Source organism: Bombus vosnesenskii, unplaced genomic scaffold, assembly GCF_011952255.1.
Source record: "Bombus vosnesenskii isolate JDL3184/JDL3185 unplaced genomic scaffold, Bvos_JDL3184-5_v1.1 scf7180000013263, whole genome shotgun sequence".
NCBI lineage: Eukaryota > Metazoa > Arthropoda > Insecta > Hymenoptera > Apidae > Bombus > Bombus vosnesenskii.
In genome coordinates this window covers 5,398,197-5,420,644 of record NW_022882923.1, presented here as the reverse complement: position 1 = coordinate 5,420,644, position 22,448 = coordinate 5,398,197, and the positions used below count along the sequence as shown (strand labels likewise).

The window sequence follows — 22,448 nt, the reverse complement described above, 5'->3', positions numbered from 1 at the left end:
TGAATTCGTTATCGAACCTGAATTCATTGTCATCAACATCTCGACCATCCGATCGCCGCTATTACTTATAGCCTCTTGTAGTGCCCACATTTATACCAATAAATATCAGCTATATCCGCGATGGTAAATTTGAATGAAGATTGAAATTATTAAGTAAAAGGTAATATGGAAATATTTGGTACATAAAATATTCTATTTGTGGTAAGAAATAAGTTTGTTTAGTATATAAATAAAAAATCTGAACAGAGACTCAAAGAACGATCTTCTCCAAGTATTTAGAAGTTAAATATCAAATAAGAGACAGAAATGACACTGATAAAATTTGCTTTAATTCAGATAGTATTTATTTGATAGGTATATAATACATTGAATTTGTCAGCACAAGTGAGAGAAAACACACTTCTCGGCGACTAATACTTGCTTGCTCTTATATTCCTACACTACTGTAACCGAATGTACTTTTCTTCTTGTCCATGGAACGGAGCTTCTTTTCTTTTTTTTTTTTCTTTAAATATCAACTTTTTATCCAACCGACTATCTTTTCATATAGTAGTTGGTTAACAAGTCGCACTTGAAACAGCATAGTTTCTGGTAGATTTGATGTTGTACGTAAAAGGGAATACAGATAAATGTATCAATTCATCAGTATTTGGCAATTAAAACATGTGACGTTAAGAATATTATTAATTTCTTCTTTTTATGTCGAAGATGTATTATGAATGTGTAATACATTCCTTTGCGTAAGCGCATTACAACAAAATGAAATTTCAATGTTACAAAAGTTGCAATTTTAACGATAATTGGTATTATGTCTTAAAAGATTGGCAAGTAATTGATTTAATGCAACGAACCATAATAATCGTACTGTTCGGTAAGCTGCATATCAATGAAGAATAGCTTTCTTCGGTAAACACAGCGAATGGCTCATCGACATTTTTTTCGAGGACAGGATCGATTTGACGGTCGTTGTCTATTTACAATATTTGCGATAAAGACTAATTAATTTATAAACATCGTTGTTATTTATGTACAGACGTAATATAAACGTATCATACCTTATAAAATGGACATGTGTAAAAGTGTCGCGAATCAAACAAATAGTGACCCGATTCGACTTGGTTTTGAAAAATACATGGCTTATAATTGCCAATAGCCCACAACATCTACATCAAAACTAACAAACAATTTTCAAACGAAATAATCGAACTTCTACGCGCAATTTTTCTATCTAAAAGATATAGTGACAATGACGTACAAAAGATGAAAACATACTTTGATTTCGCTCTGTTCATCTCCTACATAAAACAAACGCAAAAAACATAACAAAATTCTTAGTATGTATCTAAGATCGCAAAATATATATGCATATACATATATATATATACACATATATGTATATATTTTAAAACATAGTTACTATAACGCATATGTAACGAACGATTTCTCATTGTGCGATCTCGCGTACGAAAGTCTCTAACAACTAAAGAGCAGAGTTGATGCGAAGATAGAGAAGTTGGTATAGTAATCGTGATATTACAAAGAGTCATAATTTGAAAAAATATCGCAACACCATAAAAACACCGTTTCTAATCTAAATACCTAAGTAAGAACCAACTTCTTCATCTTCAACCGATTTTACCAATATATATAATCGTGACAAAACATCATCGAAACTGTCTCATTGGTTTGGTAAAAGATATATCTCCCATCTGTTTGCAATCGAACGTATAAGTTACAGGTACAGAAGTAATAGAAAAAGTGCGCGTACAGTGTTTGAAATAACCATGTGAACGTTCATTTGCGTAAAAGGACATCATGTTATCCTCGGAAATACTTGGAGTAATTGCCACAAAATTATTATGGAATCACCTAATGAACTTGTTCCAATCGAATTATTAGATTGAGTAATAAGTTCGTTCGTCTTAACCGCGTACGCATTTCGAGAAAATAAATGTAACAGAAATAAAAAAAATATTTGTAATGTGTATGTTGCTAGCGTTAATAAACATACCACTCAAAAATGAATTAAAAGATTTAATAGGGGAGAATGACTAATGAAGATTAATGTTGATGAAATAGCAATATTATTAATTGAATAAAATCCACGATACATAACTTGAGACATTACTAACAGTTTTAATATTCATAGAAATTAGTTTCATTATATTTAAAAAACTTGGAATTACAAATAAGCCGATGTTTGTATTCAGCACGAATTAACCGAGAAAAATTTTCTAGAATAAATCTGAATATACGATTCTTTGTTAAAACGACACAGAAACAATCAAAATTTTTTAATAAAAAAAAACGAAAAGTTTTGCAGTGAAGGGATAAATGAATCCCTAAAAAGATGGCAAAAGATCATGGAACAAAATAGTGCATGCATCAATTAGGTGTGTGTTATATAAATATTCTTGTAAAGAAAAGCGAACTTATTACTTAACCTAATACATTAGCCTGATCTAATACATTAAAGAGGACCGTGAGAACGTTACTTGATTTGAACGTTACCCCAAGCAAATTGTATTGGCAATGGAGGAATATCGCTACTGGTGGATGATTCGTCTTCACTGCTCGTGGCAGACGTCTCTTCTGAAATCATTGCTTCGCCACCTGCTTCTTGAGGCCTTTGACCTGCGCCACAATCTTCAGCGGCTGCGGCAGCTGCAGCCGCAGCAGCAACGGCAACGGCCACTGCAGAATTCGTAGTTACTGCTGTCGCAGAAGAAGAGGATGACGAAGAAGTAGACGAGGCTGAAGAAGACGGGTCGCTTCTAGGTCTTCGTCGAGCATTTGGTGTAGAATTAAACGTAGGCGCCCATCCAGATTCCTCGACTCGTGTGGAATCCGTAACGGAAATACTTTTGGATCTCGCTCTCATATCTACGGAAGCCCTTCTAGGCGTCAATCTGAGAGATCCTTGTCTCGACACTGTTGTCGTTGTTTCCGATCTACCCATTTTGGATGGCGTTCCCAATGACGACCCATCGCATCCTCCTTTGAATTCATCATCGATTTCCAATGTCCACGAAACTGAGTCACCTTTCTCCACCATAAACTTTACCATGGATTGCGAAGATTGCGGACCGTTCTTGTCGGGTGAGAGAGAATTTTCGACGTGCTCCGGGCCTAAAGAACGCGAAAGCCTAGGCGTCAAGTTCGCAAGAACGGTCACTACTTCGTTTTTTTGACGCAATCTCCATTGCAGTTCCTCGTTACGTTGTGCCAAACGCTTGTTCTGCTTGGATATTTGATGAATCGATTCATGCAGTACCTCGTTATCGTGAGATATTTGCCTCTCCACAGCCTCTTTACATTGAAGCTGTGCTTTTAAATCTTCGCATCTGGCCTCAAGAGTGTCTACACGTTGTTGCAAAGCTTCCTTGTCCTCGATCTCTCGTTTAATATTATCGAGATCCGATCTCAAAGAAGCGTTCTCTTGGCTTTTAATTTCTAGCACCGACCTTAAAGATTCGACTTCTGCTGTCAGCGCAGCCCCCTGATCGTGAACGACAGATCTCCTCTTAAACTCCGTTTCTCTTCGTATAAGTTCAGCTTCTTGTTCGGTTCGCAATTTCACGATTACGGCACGATGCTCCTTTGCGACCTCATTTAAAGAATCTCGCAATCTGACCTCGCACCTGCGCCTCTCCTCCTGTAGGGCTGCTTCCAAGGTGGCAATTTGTTCCGCATGTCGAGCTTCCACTAAAAAAATCGGATATAAATTTTTTTCTTAGTATGATTGACGTCATAGAAGATAAATTGAAAAACGGAAGAAAAACAAAGTTAGGAGACGAGAGAACGGATTAAGTCCGTCGAACGTGCCAACCTATAATTAACTACGATGAACGTTACGTGGGCACTAAATTGAGCGTTTGTGAAGTTCCTGCGTGTGTCCACTTTTGAAAATTCTATCTCTGAATTATTTAACACTACCCGAGGTGCGCGTAGGCACATCAGCCTCGCAGATTTTAATTAACAATTGCTCTACTTTAAGGCTCTACTATTCAGCACGACGTCAGGATCATTATGCTTGTTACCAAGAGAATATCATTATCATATGATGCATTGTGTCAGGCACAGAGTATGTAAAATATAAAATATACTTCACATATATGCTCTGTTTTAAAAAACAAAATTAATGGACGTTATCGTTGAAATAAAGATATTGCAATCAAAATGTAATAAAATCAGGGACATCAAATTTTAGAAACTGCGCGTTACAATATATACGCACAATGCATTATATTGGTTTCTCACTTTCTCTAAGTAAAAGAAACACAAATAATTCTTGGCAAGACTTACGATCTTCACGAAGATGGTCCAAGGCTTTTCGATGATTCTCTCTCTCCGACTCTAATCTATCTTCAATGTCGAGGTTCCTAGCTGTTAATTTTTCGATTTCCGTACACGAAGATATCCATTCTTTTTTCATATTCTCATAATCTTTCTTTAGTTTTGGGGTAGAAAAGGCGTCCAACTGAACATTAGGTTGTAAAAGAGAATATAAGGTCAAATTGGATGAAATATGTTTAGACAGTAAAATAAGACATAATAAAAAATCAAAAGAAAGAGAAAACTACGTACCTCATAGGCCAAATATTGTATGGTGATAGAAAGGGCTTGTATAACTTGTTCTGCCGGTTTTAGGCAAAGTGCATCATAAGGTATGTCCGTTTGTGCTCCCTGATCTCGCGTCTCTAAAGACGCTCTTGTCACCACATAGCTATTATTGTGCTCCTTAGTTTCGCGATCTGCAACCAATGCCACCGGTCCCATCACCATTACGCTTCTTTGTTAAAATCGTAGCAGAAGTTATTTGTTATCCGTCAAACTGGTACACCACTTCGATTTGATAGATTTATTCCTTTGAGCTATTGATCGTACAATTCCTATCGCTTCTTAAGTAATTCCGTCGTTATCTATATGAATAATAGCTTTGACCACGCTCATTCTTCGACTTCGGACAACTCATCACGATGAAAGTTGAAGTAGATATCGTGGTAGATATAATACCGATACCTTATAAAATTGACTACGTCCAGACATTTTATACGAATAAATTTAGATGGTAGAATGAAGAAAGTTGTGCGGAAAACTTGTTTTAGGAGAAAAAACCGTATATTCCAGTCTTGGAAAGTCGAGCTACCTGTTTTTCAGGATATTTCAGCTATTCGGCTTGACGTACTGAGCCCGCAGATGCGGAGGTATTTTGGAGAAAACGCAATTATCGCTGTGACACGCGGAAAATTCACATGCACAGATCATTAAATCGTAAGGACAATTTGGCCTGGCTACGTCATTTGAGCTTCATCCTCCCATTATTACTGATGTACGTGAAAGCACGCGGATACGTCCGTAGCCCCGCACCACCACAGCTTTGATTCTATTGAGCACCTTGGACCAAGCTAAAAAAAGTGCAGCTGGTAGATCGATCGAATTTAATCCAACAGTCAACCCCAGTGGAAAACGTTCAAGAGCACGGGCCAGTCAATGAAGACGCACTGGGTTAAGGTCAACTATACGATAGTCGTGCCGTGAACACGGAAAATCCAACAAGTTAATGATACTTAATGACCTTCGTAATGGGAACAACCAAATCGATCATTACCCGAGTTTTCCCGAAATTGATCGGCTTATTTTCGGCACAGGACTACGAAGTGTCGAATACTTGTCACTTTCACATTTGTTTATACATAGTTGTAAATATACACATATTGCCATTCAATCTATTTTTCTAACATCGTAACGTTTCTGCGATCCATCAACGTTCTTGGTTGAAAAAATATCTCAGATTACGTTACACTTTTTTCCAATAAAAAGTATGTGTTCTCCATTTATATGAATCGAGTCTATTTGCACAATGAGCTCTTTTTATTCGATTTACACCAGTGATTCAGCTGAAAAATGCAAGTGAACTCGATCACGTCGGAATCATTGAATAACAATAATCGAGCAACAGACATGAGAGAAACCTAATCGGGATCGTCATTTGTAACGATTTGCTGGCCAAGTCCGCACTTCGACTGAATTAGCACGAGCCACAGGCTGCCTCGCGGAGCGATATATCCCTCCTTCCTTCTTGTCGACCACTCCTACCACCTTGAAATGAGGTGCAACCTCGAAGAATACGAAGACGATGGACACGCGGAAAGCTGTGTCTGGCCGGACACGCGCTCTACGCACTTCGTACGCACGACTTGAATATGACCCACAATATCTGAATATGTTTCCATAATTGCTTTAATGTGGCTCGTTTTCTTTCTATTTTGCAAAAGGGAATCCAAGAAGCGTAATTTACACCATACCGCCTTACTAAGAAATTAACATACAGAATGCTGAGGAGTATCAGTAGCAACTACCTATTGGTTTATTTATCATTCAGTTGTTCAAGTTTATGGATCATGAAAACGAGGACGATTTAAAATTCCGTTTCAACGGTATAACTCGTTCTAGTAATAAGGAAAGGTGAGGTTGTAGAAGATGAAAATCGGTAGGTGAACGAGCGATGAATTATTACAAAACGTCGTGCTCCGAATAAATTCGCTTTTCCATTTGGAATTAGTTACCCTTACATGGTAGTAAGTTGCCGTATTCGTATGGAACGGAGATACCTTCATGTCTATGGATATAGTGATTCGAAGATAATGAATCGAATGATCGACGATCGATAGCTCTCTTCCGCTAAGAAGACTTTGCAAACAATTGTTAATTCTACTCACCATTATCTGTTTCGTCACATCGTAACGTGAATGTAATGATATATTAGAACTATATTTTGGCTGATGGCAACAAAACACGTTTTTCTTTTAGTATGGTACTCTTATTTTCGATTAACCAGATGCTAATAAAATTATGTATAAATTCACAACAAAACTTTCTTGAAAGTATAATACTTCATAATGCCCTTAAAAAAATCAGCGGATTGGACGAAACAATTTACTGAGATCTTAGGATTACTTAGTTAGCCTTACTTAGATAAGCATTTCCCTAATTTATACTACTCATCGATATATTTTCCTGTGAGTGCTTCATAAATGATTAATAAAACAATAAATTAAAACGAAATGAAGTACAAGACCATGACTCGTAGAAATTCAACTCGTAATTCAATGTTTTCTAGGACATGGACTGTCATTGATAATAATTTCTAATTCTAGTAATTTGTTCCACATAAGCGTACATGTCGAGTAAAAAAAACTGATCCACTGGAAGTAACAATTAATAACGAATCGAAGTCAGCGAAATCGAGGATGAAACATTGATAAGAAAATCATCTTGAAAGCAGAAATGCGACTCTCTCGAAACTATCACCGAAACTGCCGGTTTAAAGAATTACTTTCGCTCGACTATTCCTGGTCCTTACTTGCTCTGATACTTTATTCTCTGCCATTGCCCTGCGGGTTTTTCAGCACCTTCCAGCGAGGATAGGGAGCAGGATTTAGTCCCGAGGACTAGTGAAAGCTATGACTTTCTTCGAAACGACGAACAGTACAGAGTGATACGCACGTGTGCGTCCCCGTGCATGCGGAGAAACGGTCGTACGCACCGCAAAATGACCGTGGGACTTTTTTAGAAACTAGCTGCTGCCGGAGTAGCGCGGTCAATGAATTAGAAAGCACGACCTGCTGATGTTTCCTTACGGTGTTATCTTTTTCAGAAGACAACATTGAGAACAACGTTCTTTTCTACTCCATAAAAATCAATAATCTATTAAAACAAGTTGTTTAAAATGATTGAGGTGTCTGTTGTAAAGTTCAATATATATATGTTACATGGATGGAGAACTTGGTAAACACAAAACAGTTATAAAAATAGTATAAAGAATTGTTTCCAAATATTTTGTGAAATTGTACCTTTTATCGATATCGTTGAATTATGTTGCTTCGCTGGGACAGTAGTTAATCTCCTGGTTATTGTCGGCTTTCGCGTAGCTGATGGGCTTTTCTCTAGAAACAGAATTCGCTATGTTAACGAGAGCATGGTACATACACATCGGTAGTGCCTTAAATGATGTGTTATCGAGTTTGCAAGTACCGTACGCTGTAAACCGTTTTACTGTCCGCGTCAGATACCATACGTGAGAGCGCAAGAAACACATTCACTCATGTAAGATAACTCGGACACGAAGTAATATTTTAAAATAATATTTACTGCAGTATATGGAGACCATGATTGCCATGATTCTCTGAGAGCACAATCTACACGCCATCTGAACAGCTTATTCTATTCGAAATCGTTGTCTATTATAGCAAACTATATTCGGAAGTCGCGTTACCACTAAGAATTCCGATCACGAAGTTATATCACAAACATGTTGTTCACAAATCACGTTCCTCTAGTGGAATATTTCAGCAGTGTACACAAAACTCGTCAAACAATCAGACTGGGTGGCACGACAAAGTTTCCTGTCTAAAGCTGATGAAGGACTGCTAGGACATCAACAGTATTCGGCTGGGGAGTTAAACCGTTTAGACGGTTGGGGCAAGGGATGCATACCGTTACAATCCTAATATATCACAAACAAAGCGATCGTAAATTTATACCTGCGCCTAATTGCCGTCAAAGGCATACAATGAAACACGGAAATAAATCACGAAATTTAAAGATTTGGCACAAGTGCTGCCATAAACGTCCTAAGATAATTTTATTTTCATTAATTTTTCACTCCATAGAAAAGATCGTTAATAACATATAAATAAGTCTAACGTATTATTATTTTTTTTTATTGGTTTATAAGCTAAGGCAACTAAATAAGAAAATTTGAAAACTTGAAATTACCAAGAATTCGTAAGAATATCAATGTATAATACATCATCAACATTGATGATACAACGTATTGAGCGAATCGAACATGGCCACTTGCCAATGTTTTCAATGCTACGTCTGGATCAGAATAGATCTACCCTGATAGCCGAGTGTCGACATAACGTTGAACGCGTTTTTATATTTTTGCTCGTTAATACAAAGGATTAGAGAATGAGAGAGTGTTGCATAGAAGCAGGCGTTCGAAAAAAAGCGTTCTCGTCACATTAACGTCTCCAACCGGAAGCACGCAGCGGTGCCCTCGACCTTTCGTTTCCTCCGTTCAATCAGTGAATAGCAGGCATTTATGTGTATACATATGTATATACGCACATATGCTGGACTACGATATGTGCAAACTCGTCTCACAATTTAGGGCGCGCAAACCGGACCCTCCATAACTCACCGAGATTGATAGGCGAAATTTCTACACAGTTCTTTTTCGTGTCGAAACTGTTGACACGATTCTGTTGATTACCACGACCGTTTGCTACCAGTCTTCTAGGTGGGTTTACCGATGTCGGTGATCTCTCTGAAAATACAAACGTAAAAGTGAATTTCTTCATTATCATATTAGCGATGGAATAATGATGGTTTCATCTTTCTCTGTTCTTGCGTGCCTATTTATAACAGGGAATTACGAAAACAAGTAGTTTCCATAACACGTAGGATTACGTGTCGGATAGTTCATCGACCGTGGAATTTTGTTTCGCTCGTCAGTCGTAGTTACTTTAATAACATTTTGCGCATCATCGGAATTCGTGCTTGACGAGGCAATATAGCGGGACGAGCCCGACACGAAGAGCTAAGTTTGAACCATGCTCGTCGATTAAACCAACGAGGAAAAGAAAACGTTTATTATGTATACCAGGCTGCACGTAGCCGTTGCCTACGAGCTTCTGCATATAACGGCCTATACGAGCTCTCGTGTGCATAATATCTCGAACCGATCTTACACATGAAAGAAACTAGCCGCGCAAATATTCAAGACACGCGTTTAAAATAATCAACGGCAGGTAATTAAGTAATATTTCCACACCAATCCTCAATGACGATATTAATTGTAGGTACAATCAAACGCGTCAACTATAAAATAATGCATTTTTATTTTCTCTAAGCGTATCCAGTAAACCATTACGATTCTATTTTAAGAATCGGAAAGTTTACCCTCTCTAATTGTTATTTTTTCGATATTATTTCACGATAATCCGTTCATTGAAACGAGCCACGATTATGTAATATTTTTGCATGTTTCTTATGCCTATGAAATATCATAAATCACTCGCGTTTCGCCAGTTACCGATGAACGAGTGTGATATAATGAGGCGAACTACTTTCTGAAAGATTCCTCAAAATAACAGTAATCGATGGCCAGGGTAAAAGAGAAATCACGCGACAAGGTGTGTAAGTAGGGTACCTTTGATCCTCGGCCGTAACGTTTTAGACTTGTTTAAGAGAAACCGTTCGATCCGTCTACCTTTTTGAATGCCTATGCAACACATCGGGAGTTAGTCTCGCTTGTACTCGCGTCGCTTCAACTTTCTAGCGTTAAATGAACCACGAAGGAAAAGACAGCTGCTGGATAGTCACGGACATCCTTTTTCCTTTCTTTTTATGGAACGCGATTAAACGATTGACTAGGAGGAGAAGAGGCTTGATGGCCTATTCGCATTTCCGTCGTGTAGATTAAAATCTGAACGCGATGAAAATCGTTTTAGAAGGTGAGTATATATCGGCGGTACCTTTTATTTATGACTATACCTCGCTTGAAACTGCCGAGTCGCATTTTCGCCGAATCTCTGACGAAATCCGTCCGAAGAGCTGGCCTACCCTTCGATCCTTGCTGTCCCATTTTCAAACCTCTACTTTCACCGTCGCTTCACCGTCATTTCATCCTCGACAAAATCATTATGTAGGACTGTGGCCAGGCAAATATGCGCCTTCACCCCGTCGTATCTTCCGAGGCCATGGCGAGGCTTGTTACTCGGGTGGATTCCGTGACGATAACTAAACACTGACATCGTGAACGTTCACGATTATCCGGCAGCATCCTCCAAGGTTATTCCAGAAAATGTTCAAATTGCAAAATTTCTTCTTTCTGCTCGCGGTTACGGTTGACACCAATTAGCACAATTCGCACAAGCAGCCTCACTTTCGCTCCATCGACGTTACTCTCGAAACGTTGCGCATGTTCTTTCGCACTCCCTCGAAGAATCCGATTCCTTCGTGAGAAATCACGCGGACGAAAGTACGATCGACAGGTTCGATCATGGATTGCGCGTTCCTTCGGCGACCTGAATCGCAGAGTGTAACGACTGTCTTTCACCGGCGCGATCGACGATGTCTACAACCATGTGGGTTTAACATCCGACTCTGGTGGCGATTGCGTAAGTGGTAGATCTGAACCGGGTGCGTACTGGTGGTCGTCGGCCTTGGGAACGCACGTGGTCGCCGGGTGCACCTGTCTAAAAGGGTGGGGACATACCGAGAGAACCACCGGCGTCGAGCGAAGGACGTGTACGCACAAGTATAAAGTGGCCAGTTGAAGAAAGGCAATGCCGGAAATAAACCACTAGTGCCGTTGACCTGTAAGCTCGATGTGAAGCTGCTAATGTACAACGAAGAGTTAGACCGAGAGACTAATCGCCTTGAATCCCTCTATTCTTGCGTATAGCTCAGTCCAAGTACAAACAGGAACGTAGCCAAAGATTCCTTCCGTAACGGTATCTTGCGAAACTTTCATTGGAGTGTCCCGGAGAGGGGATGGTAATATCCAGTCTTAAAGCATTCAGTCTTGCGGCTCAGATTCCTCTGGCGATCGATGCGAAATGTGCCATAACATATTGTAGGCGTACACAGCAGGGTTGCTGATTCGAGATACCGTATTCTTATTGATATTCGCCCAGACTCAACGTTGTCTTCGATCGTTCTTTCTATATCGGGTGAGAAAAAACGCGAACACTCTTGTGACATGGGTAGAAAATCAGGTCACGTCGAGAGCGTTCGTGAATACGATTGACACATTATATGTATGTGTAGTACAGCTTTCGAAGGGTGTCGAATACACCCTATCGTAACACGAGAAACAAACAATGCAGAAACCAGGAGAAATTTTACAGAGATTAGCGCTTAGCTCGAAGCTCGAGGTTATACGAGCACAACTTTGATGCACTTTGCACCGTCACCTTGCGGCATTCACTGACGACGATACACCGGCTGTTCGTTCTTGCGCTCGCTCCTGTTCTTTTTGTCGCACACACGTAGCCTCTACCGTATACCCCCGATAAAACTGCTGACCCGAATGGGGTACAGTATAGAGTAAGAGATCGTGAGAAAGGGGAATAGAGAGAACGAGAGTGAGAGAAGGACAGAAGACGCAGCAGCACCAGAAAACCAAAGGGGCGAAAGAGCGAGAAAGATGGAAGACCGGAAATACAACACGCGTGCATAAACAGCGTCCGAGCGAGCACGAGGTCCGCCGAGGACTGCCGACTGGATGCTGCTGCTGCGACTGCTCACGGCCTGTCTCGATCCAATGGAAGCGAAACTGTCCAGTGGCGCCGGAAGAGGGGCATCGGCGCCCTCGCTCTTTTTCCTATCTAAGTTTCGCGCGCCTAGGACGGGTCGATACAAAACACCCTCCTACGCCCTCTTTTACGACTACTCCCACCCTTCTTTGCGGAACGAACCACCTACGCGATATGTCTGCACCGGAAGGTTTCAGCGACGAATCAACGGCACACGTGTATTTAAACACCAAAATTGATCCATTCTGTCTCGACAGCTTCAAGGATATTTTGGCTTTGAATTAAAGCCGGTAGAGGGAATGAAATATTTGAAAATCTACCTTGCACCTGTGCTTTTCAATGTAAAATCTATTTTCTAGGCTTTAGTCGTCAAGATCGAATTTTTATGATTTTTGTTGTTCGTAGTGTATTCTTCTAGTCTATCATAACAAGGAACGAGTAATCTCTGTAGGTCAGACGATATTACCGATACGTTTTTATTGAAAAGATGCGCACTAAATTACTAGTTTGTATAAATGGGTGTTAAAATTTTTCAAACGGTAAAATATTTCTCATTTCAAGCTCTACTTTCTATATCGACATAAAGAAAAAGAATAGCATACTGAAGCGTTTTTAATATCATGCAAAACGGTTACTGGTTTTCTTGACCTTTGCGGTTTTGAGTTTTTTCTTTCTTTTTGTAAAATGGTATGCGGTCAAACATAATTCGATATCGCAAAATCAGCTGGTGTTATATTTATTCAAGCTCCACTGGTCTACACAAGGTCTCGCTTCAGACTACTACTATTCCATAACCTACCTCACTATCAATCATACATTGAAATATATAAATTGAAATATACAAGTGAAGCAGTTACGAATAAAACGCTAATTAAAATTAAATTGCGGCACGTGTTACAGGCATTCTGTTAAACATTCAAGCATCATTAACACACACACATGAAGTGGTAGATATACTATATTTTAATTTAATTTGCAATCATTTAAAAATATATATTAATTTGACTTACTTGGTGCGTCTTTGTTAGGTCCGGTGCTGAGATCACTCAAGGAGCTACGAACGGAGCTTCTGGCAGTTTCTTCGATTGGCGATTTTATTTCTTGTCGGCCACGTATTCTCCTGATAATTTGTAACTTCTTATCAAGGCTATATCAATAGAAACTTTGAGAAACAAAGATCTCGACAATTAATATCTCACCTCTTATCCTTATTATTGTTATTATTTGCGTCACCAGATTTCTTTTGAGTTGATCCCGTAGGAGATGGTTGATTAAGGCTCTGGAGTACCCTTGATTTTACTTCTTTCCTGATCGACCTAGTCCTTTGTTCGCTTTTCCCAGCCTCGATTTTGCTCATAACGGCGTCCCATCGCCCACTCTTTCTAGCAGATCTCGGTAAACGTCGAGCTTCTTTCTCGGCTTCATCTTTCGGTCCAGACTCGATCATAGCCTTGATTTTCGAGACAACGTTCCTCTTAGGCATCTTGTATTTTTTTAATGGGACTGAATCAGCTTTGTTCTGCGTTTTCGATCTCATATTATCATTGCTTCTTTCCACTTCCATTATCGTAATATCAGTAGGATTCATCGAGCCGCTGGAGTCAGCCGATCCATCCAGAGGATTTACAGGAGCCTAAATATTATCCGTTAGGCGAGCTATATATACGAGCTATATATAAATATATACAAGCATATACCAAATAAACAAAATTATCGACTCGCCTGTAAATAATCCATAATAACATCCGCTTTGATTGGTGTCGGCTGGCTCCTCTGTGAGACCTCCGTATCAATGGTATCGGGAGTGCGATCCTCGTGTTCCACAACTGCCTCCTCCGGAACATGGAGTTCATCCTGTCTTTTATCGAGATCCGAATAAATCCCACTCGAATCCATTTCTTCTCCTGTAAAACTCGGACATCTTCGACCACCAGGCGCGCAGAAGAGGGTACCGTCGATCACTTGAGCTTTCCTATCGCCACGTACGATTTCCTCATATGCGTCAGCATCACTTTCCGTGAAGAAATCCGAATCCGTCATCGGATCTTGCCTGCAAGGAGCAGGTAGATTCGGCGGTGGTGCGACGGATGGTGGATCAGCCCCACGACTCGCTGGCCTCGAGTTCTCACCGTCACCTTGATAACCAGCCTCGAGACTAGTGATACTCGTTACCGATGTAACGAAACTGATAGGAACAGTGCCCCTAACAGGCTCCGTTGGCTTAGGATCGAGCGGTAACTCTTCCGGAGATGGTGTTCTCTCGCTTGAAGCTTCTTCGGTTGGCTCAACATCCGCTGACGGCCTCGATGCAGATGCTCGCGTTAACGCCAATCTAGAGCCTGCTGATCCCGTAAGATTTTCGCAGGATGGTGTCCTGGAGCACTCTAGTGCAACTGTGAAGTCGGTCATTTGGTCGGGGGTCAATATGCCGAGGCTTTCGTCGTGTTCAAAGGAATTCTGCTTATTGAGCATCAAATAGTGTGGTGTATTTACTGCGTTATCATTATAATTGCCTAGGGACGTTTCCAAGAGGCAGCTCTCACCAGCGTCCTCAATCATATTCAACTGAGAATTTTCGAGCAAACTGTACAAATGATAATAAAGAAATTTGTATTAAATGAAGAATAATAATTGACAAAAAAACACCATTTTGCTACATTTTTTTTTTTTTGATCGATGGAACAAAGGTTTTCCTTTAAATAACCAGGTTTATGGGGAGGTCCATAAACGACTGTTAGGTAATTTTTCTAATACCTGACTCTAGTGAGTACTAGCGTTTTGCATTTAAAATTGAAATGCGATTAATTAAATGTTATGGTGTACCTGAAAAAGCTGCTCTTTTCTTCGGCAAAGTGAACCAACTGTTGCACGTCATCTTTGTCAATATCCCACACAGGTGATATCGTGAACGTCTTATGTCCCGAATCTGTTGATCAAGTAAGAAAATACGTAATAGCTAAATTTTCTCATTTAACTATCTCTGTCTTCTGTAAGTATGTAAATAATTACTGTCACCTTCGATCGACGGTGTAGACACAGCTCGCGTCCCGCACTTTGTTTTAGGAGCGCTGGTCTCGTCCTCGGCATCGACGAACGATAAACATCCCGGGAGTACCAATGAACGTCGATGTCCAGGTACAAGCGTCGGCGTACCAAGTACTCTCGATTTCGGGAAAAAAGACGGCCGTGCCGCGCGTGGAACTGGTATCCGACTTTCCCCGACGTTCTGCAATCACACAGACAAAATGATAAATTCGCGTGCGTAAACTAGGTTACCATAAAACTATTTCACGCATTCGTTTAGCCAGTCAACAGACATACATTCCACCGAGAGAGTTACAAATTCCTTCATTTATCCTCTAATTAGTTGAATCGTTCCATAGCCTGAAGCTTCAGTTAACTGAATATAGACAGACTTAATCGCATTGTAGTGATCGTCGCAATGACGTAGTAGGTTCACACTGGTGTCTTTAGACCGCGTCAAAGGTTAAGACGATATTCAATTACGTTATTGGTAGGCAAAAGAATGTAAAAAATGCCTGATTTTTCAAGGTTAAGATAAATTCTTGACTCGAAGATGAAGACGAAGAGTCCGTTGCCCTTGGCCCATCTCCAAATAAAACCCTTCGTCCCGAGGTGAATCAGAAGTGTCTCTCTGGCAGTTGGCTAATTTAATTTTAGCCCTGGTCAACCACGTTACTTCTCTCTTGTAGCCACCTTTACCCAGTGCCTCCTGTTTCTCCTCATCTTCGTACGTAAGAACACGCGTAACACGTTCCCCTTTAGCCTGCTTAACGACCAACGAAAACATTACTCGGTGGTCGATTAGCTTTATCGTTCGACCGCGAATCCGCTCGTATAATATGTATCCGTCTATCTAGTATCGTACAAACATTAAGCTGGCCGAAGCGTTTCTATCAAAGTTCGAATATCAGACACTTGGAGTATTTGTTCGTGATCCGACTGATAAAATCGACCACAAACAAGATTTAGCTATGCAGCTTTGTATCAGTCTAGAACGAAAAGCTACGTTAGCCTGTTACTAATAATAGTATTACCAATGGCTAGCTGAAAGTGAGGAACCGACTACCAGAGTAACAGAGTGCGTTCACCGACGATCCTTTTGAACGACGTCGTCGGCTGAGAACTGGGTTACAGCTCGCGAGTTTATTTACTACGAATCGGTTCTCGTCGATCCGAACACTGCGTGTAAATTCTTTTGCTGAAACGCTATTTTATTCTTTATATTCACATTCACATCGAACACTAATATTTCGTCCAATAGCTTTTCACACAAAAGCGATAAATTATTCAAGAATCATGCATTATTGCATTACACACACGTATACATACATATACACAGTATACATATATAGCTATCTACGTACAATATATGACGTACCCATCTTTTTCTAGTGGTTACAACACAACATCAATATTGCGACTCGGTAGTTTCTAAATCAATCGATATTCGCAAAACGCTTGTTATCGATCTAGGAAAATGTCAAGGCCAGACAGGGCAACGAGTAGATATCAAACAAGACGAATAGTATGTTAAATATTGCGCTGACTTTGTGACGGCGCGAAGGAAACGTGGCAAGAATCGGAATCAACGCGCGTACACGCGTTGACAAGCCGATGACGAGCAAAGGCCAGGCCCCGAGCATAACTTTATTCCATTAGGCCTTAATTTGTGTCAATTCGAGCCGCCTACCCGGTCGTTATCTCTTACCACGCGAGACGAAGCAACTGTGTTAATTAGGAGCACATTCGTTTAGATTTTCGTCGATCTAACGGAATCACAGCAAATCCTTGAAATCTCGCCGACAACACAATGCTATCATTCAACGGAGAAGAAGAAGGAAAAAAGGAGAAGAATAGGAAGCGGAAAAAGAAATATTCACACGATTTAACTAGCGGTCCAATTCGCTATTTGAAATCGTTACACTTTGCTTTGGCATAAATGTCATTTTTTCCGATCAGCGAAATCAGCATCGAGATGAAAAATGCCTGAAACGCTTTCTACGAGCAGAAAGACTTTCTAAAAGGCCGCCGCGTTTAGAGTTATAAATTGCGACGCATTTGCGCATTCAGTTGTTTTTGCTTGCCGGATGTCGTCATTAATTCAAATTAAACAGCAAAAAAAAAAGAAGAAAAAAAGAAGGAAAAGAAACTGGGTGAGGAAATAAAAAAGTTGCTGCAGTTTTGTATAATTTCACTAGCCGGCAGGCACAAGTTGCGGATAGCGTTTGGCAACATTGGTCTACGATTTACTCGATACGTTGTGCGCGACCACGTAAGTGACAAGCACACGTGACGCGTGTTATGATTCCATAGCTACATAATTCCGACTTGTCGTAATTTAAATAGAATTAATTACTGCACCTGTGCGAACTTCACTGTGCTCTCGACCGCGATCGTCTACGCCGACACGTTTATATTCCGTGTACACGTAACAGCTTTGATAAGATTATAAGTGAAGGTCCATCGGACCTGGCCACGTATCAAACACGGAAAAATACATGTTCATTGCCGCAATAACATTTACACAGGTATCGTCGAACAACGACCGAACATTGTAAAAGCAGAACACAATCGAAACACATCAGCATATGACCGTTACTTAGCGCATCTTTGCTTGCGTAATCACCGATCTTTGGAATACCGAATTCAACACGCGAACGAAACCACACAACAAAACTATCCCTCTCCGATTTCCATCCGTTTACCTATCCATACGAAACAAAACAAGAATAAAAGCGAGAACATGAAGAGTCACGCGAAAAGAGAAGCTCAACTCACGATCGCCTCAACGTTCCTCTTCACGGTTATTTGGTCGCCTCATAATTTGATTCGACGCCACTTTCCCTGGCTGCACAAAAACACTTCGGTTGGATAGTCCTCGCTAGAAGACTATTAATAAAGCCAACTTTCCGTGTACTGAGTCACGGGACGAGGATTCACCCCGTTCCAGTAATTCGTAAATACGACGCATTTGCGACGCGCATTTTATTACGTACGTATGCGAGACAATAAAACGGGGTCCCGTTACGGACGAGTTCAACTCGAGAACCGAAATTTCCCTCCGCAGGGAAACGCGGGAAAGTTTTCCAACTACGAAAGAGAAGCGACCGGATCGATAGCGACAGCACGATCGCGATGCGCCCGCCGCGTGTACGACAATGAAACGTTCCGGATTCGCTCGGTGATCCCCTGGTACTACCTATGCCACCACCGCGAGCATCCGCACACCGATACACAACCATACAACCAAACAGATAGATATACGCTATACACGCGTGCCCTCCTCATATACACCTTCACCACGCGAACGATGTGGACTGACACTCCGCAACAACGATTACTATTCTTCAGAAACACACGGTTTCTGCATTCACCGGCCCGTGAATCCGTATACAAGCACACACGGTGCCGATATACACGAAGACTGTACAGTGAACGTCATCAACCGAAGAACAAGGCTACGTTTAACTTGCGAGCTTGACTCCACGTTTTTTCCTACATACGATCGTAATTAGCGGTACGTTCTCATAGAATTCATTCTATCGAGGTTGAAGTAAACTTTGATCTATCTGTCGATAAGTGCAAGTGCAGGTATAAAAAGAGAAAATGAAAAATTCTTATTCGTAGGAATCGAGGATCGCTATTGAAAATGTTTCTACGTTCTCTTTTTCATCTTTTCTTTTTCCTCGTGTAGAAGAATATAGCGTAGGAAAGCAGAGAACGAGATAAACGTAAGAGACAACTTTCACCGACGATTATCTACACTGTACGCACGATAAAATCGAGTCGCTGATACTTGATAAGCCTAACAAGTGAAGTTACGTGTTATATGCATAATCATAGGTTACAGAGAGGCATTGTAAGATGTAAAAACCGCTCAAACGTGGAGGCATTAATGAATAGTAGTTATTTCACAGGAAACGTATCGACGCGATACAACACTATGTTAAACGTCCGGAAGAAAATCAACCTTCGATCGGTCGGAATACACCAAACACGACGTTTCGCAAGCCTGGAATTTCACAATGCTCTATAGTACAAATGTTTTACATGCCGGCGAACGGTCCCTTTGTATCTGACATGTTTATCGATTTTAGGATCGAATTCGTTCTATAGCTACACGACCGGTCCTCGTCGACCTTTATATACATCCGTTCCTACTTCCCGCCGTATAAAAATCCCCGAGGACCTTGAAAGGCCTCTCCCTAACCTCGACATGCCGACTGGCCAAGTCGGCACATTTTCATGCAATGCCGCATATACGCGAGAAATTTGCGTCTAGCTAAATGATTGTCTTTTTCATAAAAATACTTGCAGTTTCACACAGTCTTTCGTTTCGGTTACATCACAAACGATATCGTAACGAAATGTCTGGTAAATACATTGCGGAAGTTCATGCATTTATGGAAGATTTAAACGTGCAAAAATGTACAATGTGAGGTACTCGTTATAATATTTAGAGAGTGAAACAAATTTCTATTTTGATTCTATTAACAAATAATCGTTTACATAATAATTCTCAATTACGCCTAAAAAATAATTCACGTTGTAAATTTCCTTTGAAAAGTATTGGTGTGCCATTAAGATTTATTTTACGCGTTACCTATGTACCTTTACAACACGTGAAAGAATTATCAACGGCGATGAAACAGTTGAAATAAAAAACGTTTCGACGATCATTATCGGTTCACCTACCCTGATATCATCTATGAGCGTTCGCTCTTCTAGACGGAAATATAATACAGTTGACCGCAATTCACTGCGTTTTCGTGCCAACTATTATATATACACACAGGTCCACTCGAAAGCGCTAAATGCAGTTGTCTAACAAATTTGTGGATGCATCGCCCACATTCACGAGATTTAGTTCGTGCGACTTTTGTACGGATGCAGTCTCGATATAACTGCCTAATTTGCAGTCGGTGCACGTTAGAAAAAGTCTATTTGCACATGTACCGGTTCGTATAAACGAGCACGTCTCCAAAGGACCGTTAAACACGGTGAAAATTTTATGAAGAAAGCACCTGGTCGTATAATGGGTCAGTCAGTAAACACCGCTTTTACAACCAGTTCGCGTGTCTTTTCTCTTCTATCTATGCATCTGACATGTTTGATGATAGTTACATGACTTCCAATGATTGACGCGAATGATTATGGCGTTCGATTGATGATGCAAAATAAATCATCCTGAATATTGCGAAATATTAAGTACAAGTATATTATATTGCACGATGAATTTATAAATTTATTCTAATCATCGAAAATAATCATTGAATACTATTCCAAACTTCTTACATATATTTCACTTAAACCTCTTAGTTTTTACCTCTTACAACGTGCATGATCTTTTTACAATGTTTTCCAGTTCAACATGCTATAAGAATCAACTCGGTGTTGACTATACGGGGCACGTATGCACTGTTCATCGATCACAAAAATTCATGACATAGCTTATATGAACGTCCGTGCATTGTATAAACGTAACATGGAGATATATATTCTGCATTGTGTCGAAACTGATGGCATCGAATAAAAAAGAAGAAAACATAATGATAGTCGGAGCTCAAGCATTAGCCGATGTTATGGAATCAAGATAATCCTGCTCTATTCGTTTGTAAATGGGTTACTGCTAAGAAATTTCTTCAATGCACAAATAAATGTTTATATCAGATCGTCACGGTTTCCGCACTACTGCGAATAAATAACTGTTTACGGTTCTTACCATTTTGTACTTAACTAACAATAAAACTCTTTTTCTAGAATTAGTACATTTTTTTACAATTAAACCTGTTTTTATACATTGTACATACATAAACACACATGTATATATAGCGCGACACTTGAATCTATTGATAAATCAGTATCCGGATACTGTTAATTGAATAAAATTAACTGCCCATTAGCCCCACGTGTATCTGAAGTAGATACTGTATTTATAGTATGCGTCGAATAATACATCAAATGTTTATATATGAATAAAAAATTTAATTAACAGTAAAAAATTGTTAACGAAGATATATATAATCATTAAAGTAATCATGCAAATATTTTCATTATTATCGTCATATCAGTAGCCCTTCCCTCATACTCCAACAGCAATGTCGACTATGTGCCCGCAGTCCGGCTGATCATGACGGCGCCAAACTACTTTTTCTGCCGAGATAGACCATGACTACTGTGCATAGTCGATACATCGTAAAACGTACTGATAGCATTTTAATTCAGAAATGAATTACAATAAAGTCACTCGCTCACTCGCTCGAAGAGGTATAATTGCCAATTGAATTGGTTATCCTACCGGAAACGATCTTCTCTAAGAATCAGCAACAGTTGTTGACAGATTAGCAATAGCACGTTCTTGGTGCAAAGTCTTAAGTATAAATCAATTAAAACTAGGTAAAACACATACAATTACTAGAAATATATAATACACCATACTTGAGTGACACAATAAATTATTTTAATCCTTTATTTTGACCAAAACTCACCTTAGCCATCGTGTCGTGGGTGGGTCCTAAAGATTGTTCGAATCCGAAAAAATCTGATTCCGGCTCCGGATATGGCTGGTACTTTTCGTTGACATAAGTCTTGTTCTGCAAAACAGCAGTAAATGCAGGGGTCGCATTCCTAATCGTTTCTTTTTTTCACGCGACTCTCCTTTTCGATCGCACCCGTGTACAAGTTTTCGTAGCGACACGTCGATTGCTTGCGAGTGCCTTCACGCAGCGACGCTCCCGACGCCGGCGTCGCCGAGAACGACGTTATTGATCGGCGCTGTGCGGAGGCGTCGCTACCCGCGAAATGGAGAAGGGGATGGAATTACCGGTGACGGAGATAGTACTCGAGTTAACGGTGGCTCCGATGGAGATGGAAATGACAACTGAAGCGCCACCGTCGAAAATCATTTTGCGATTGTCGCAGACTCTTTTAATTCTCTCCCCCTCCCCCACCCCTTTACCATACCAAAACTGGACCGGGCATATTTTTGGCAAAACAGAGAAATGTATGAGAAAAATGTGAAATTTATGATAATTATAGAAAAACTGCTAACGATGAAAAAATAAAGGATAATTACACATTTTAACCTTTTTC

General features: G+C 40.2%; 1 protein-coding gene across 5 annotated transcripts; it reads right to left on the bottom strand.

The window, feature by feature from the left end:
- Window positions 1-416: 416 nt before the first annotated feature.
- On the bottom strand, window positions 417-22,124 carry LOC117231601. 5 transcript variants are annotated; one of them, XM_033490203.1, is made up of 11 exons: window positions 21,845-22,124; window positions 15,348-15,558; window positions 15,156-15,258; window positions 14,055-14,916; window positions 13,532-13,965; window positions 13,343-13,452; window positions 9,212-9,337; window positions 7,857-7,949; window positions 4,588-4,754; window positions 4,306-4,480; window positions 417-3,705 (listed from the first exon to the last, which is right to left on the bottom strand). In XM_033490203.1, exons 1-11 carry the CDS (start codon window positions 21,851-21,853, stop codon window positions 2,492-2,494), a joined length of 3,504 nt encoding a protein of 1,167 aa, XP_033346094.1. In that variant the 5' UTR covers window positions 21,854-22,124; the 3' UTR covers window positions 417-2,491. The 5 variants fall into 5 exon arrangements, with proteins under 5 accessions (XP_033346094.1, XP_033346119.1, XP_033346111.1 ...); XM_033490228.1 differs by lacking the exon at window positions 21,845-22,124 and adding an exon at window positions 16,735-16,921; XM_033490220.1 differs by lacking the exon at window positions 21,845-22,124 and adding an exon at window positions 16,391-16,534.
- Between the last annotated feature and the right edge of the window lie 324 nt (window positions 22,125-22,448).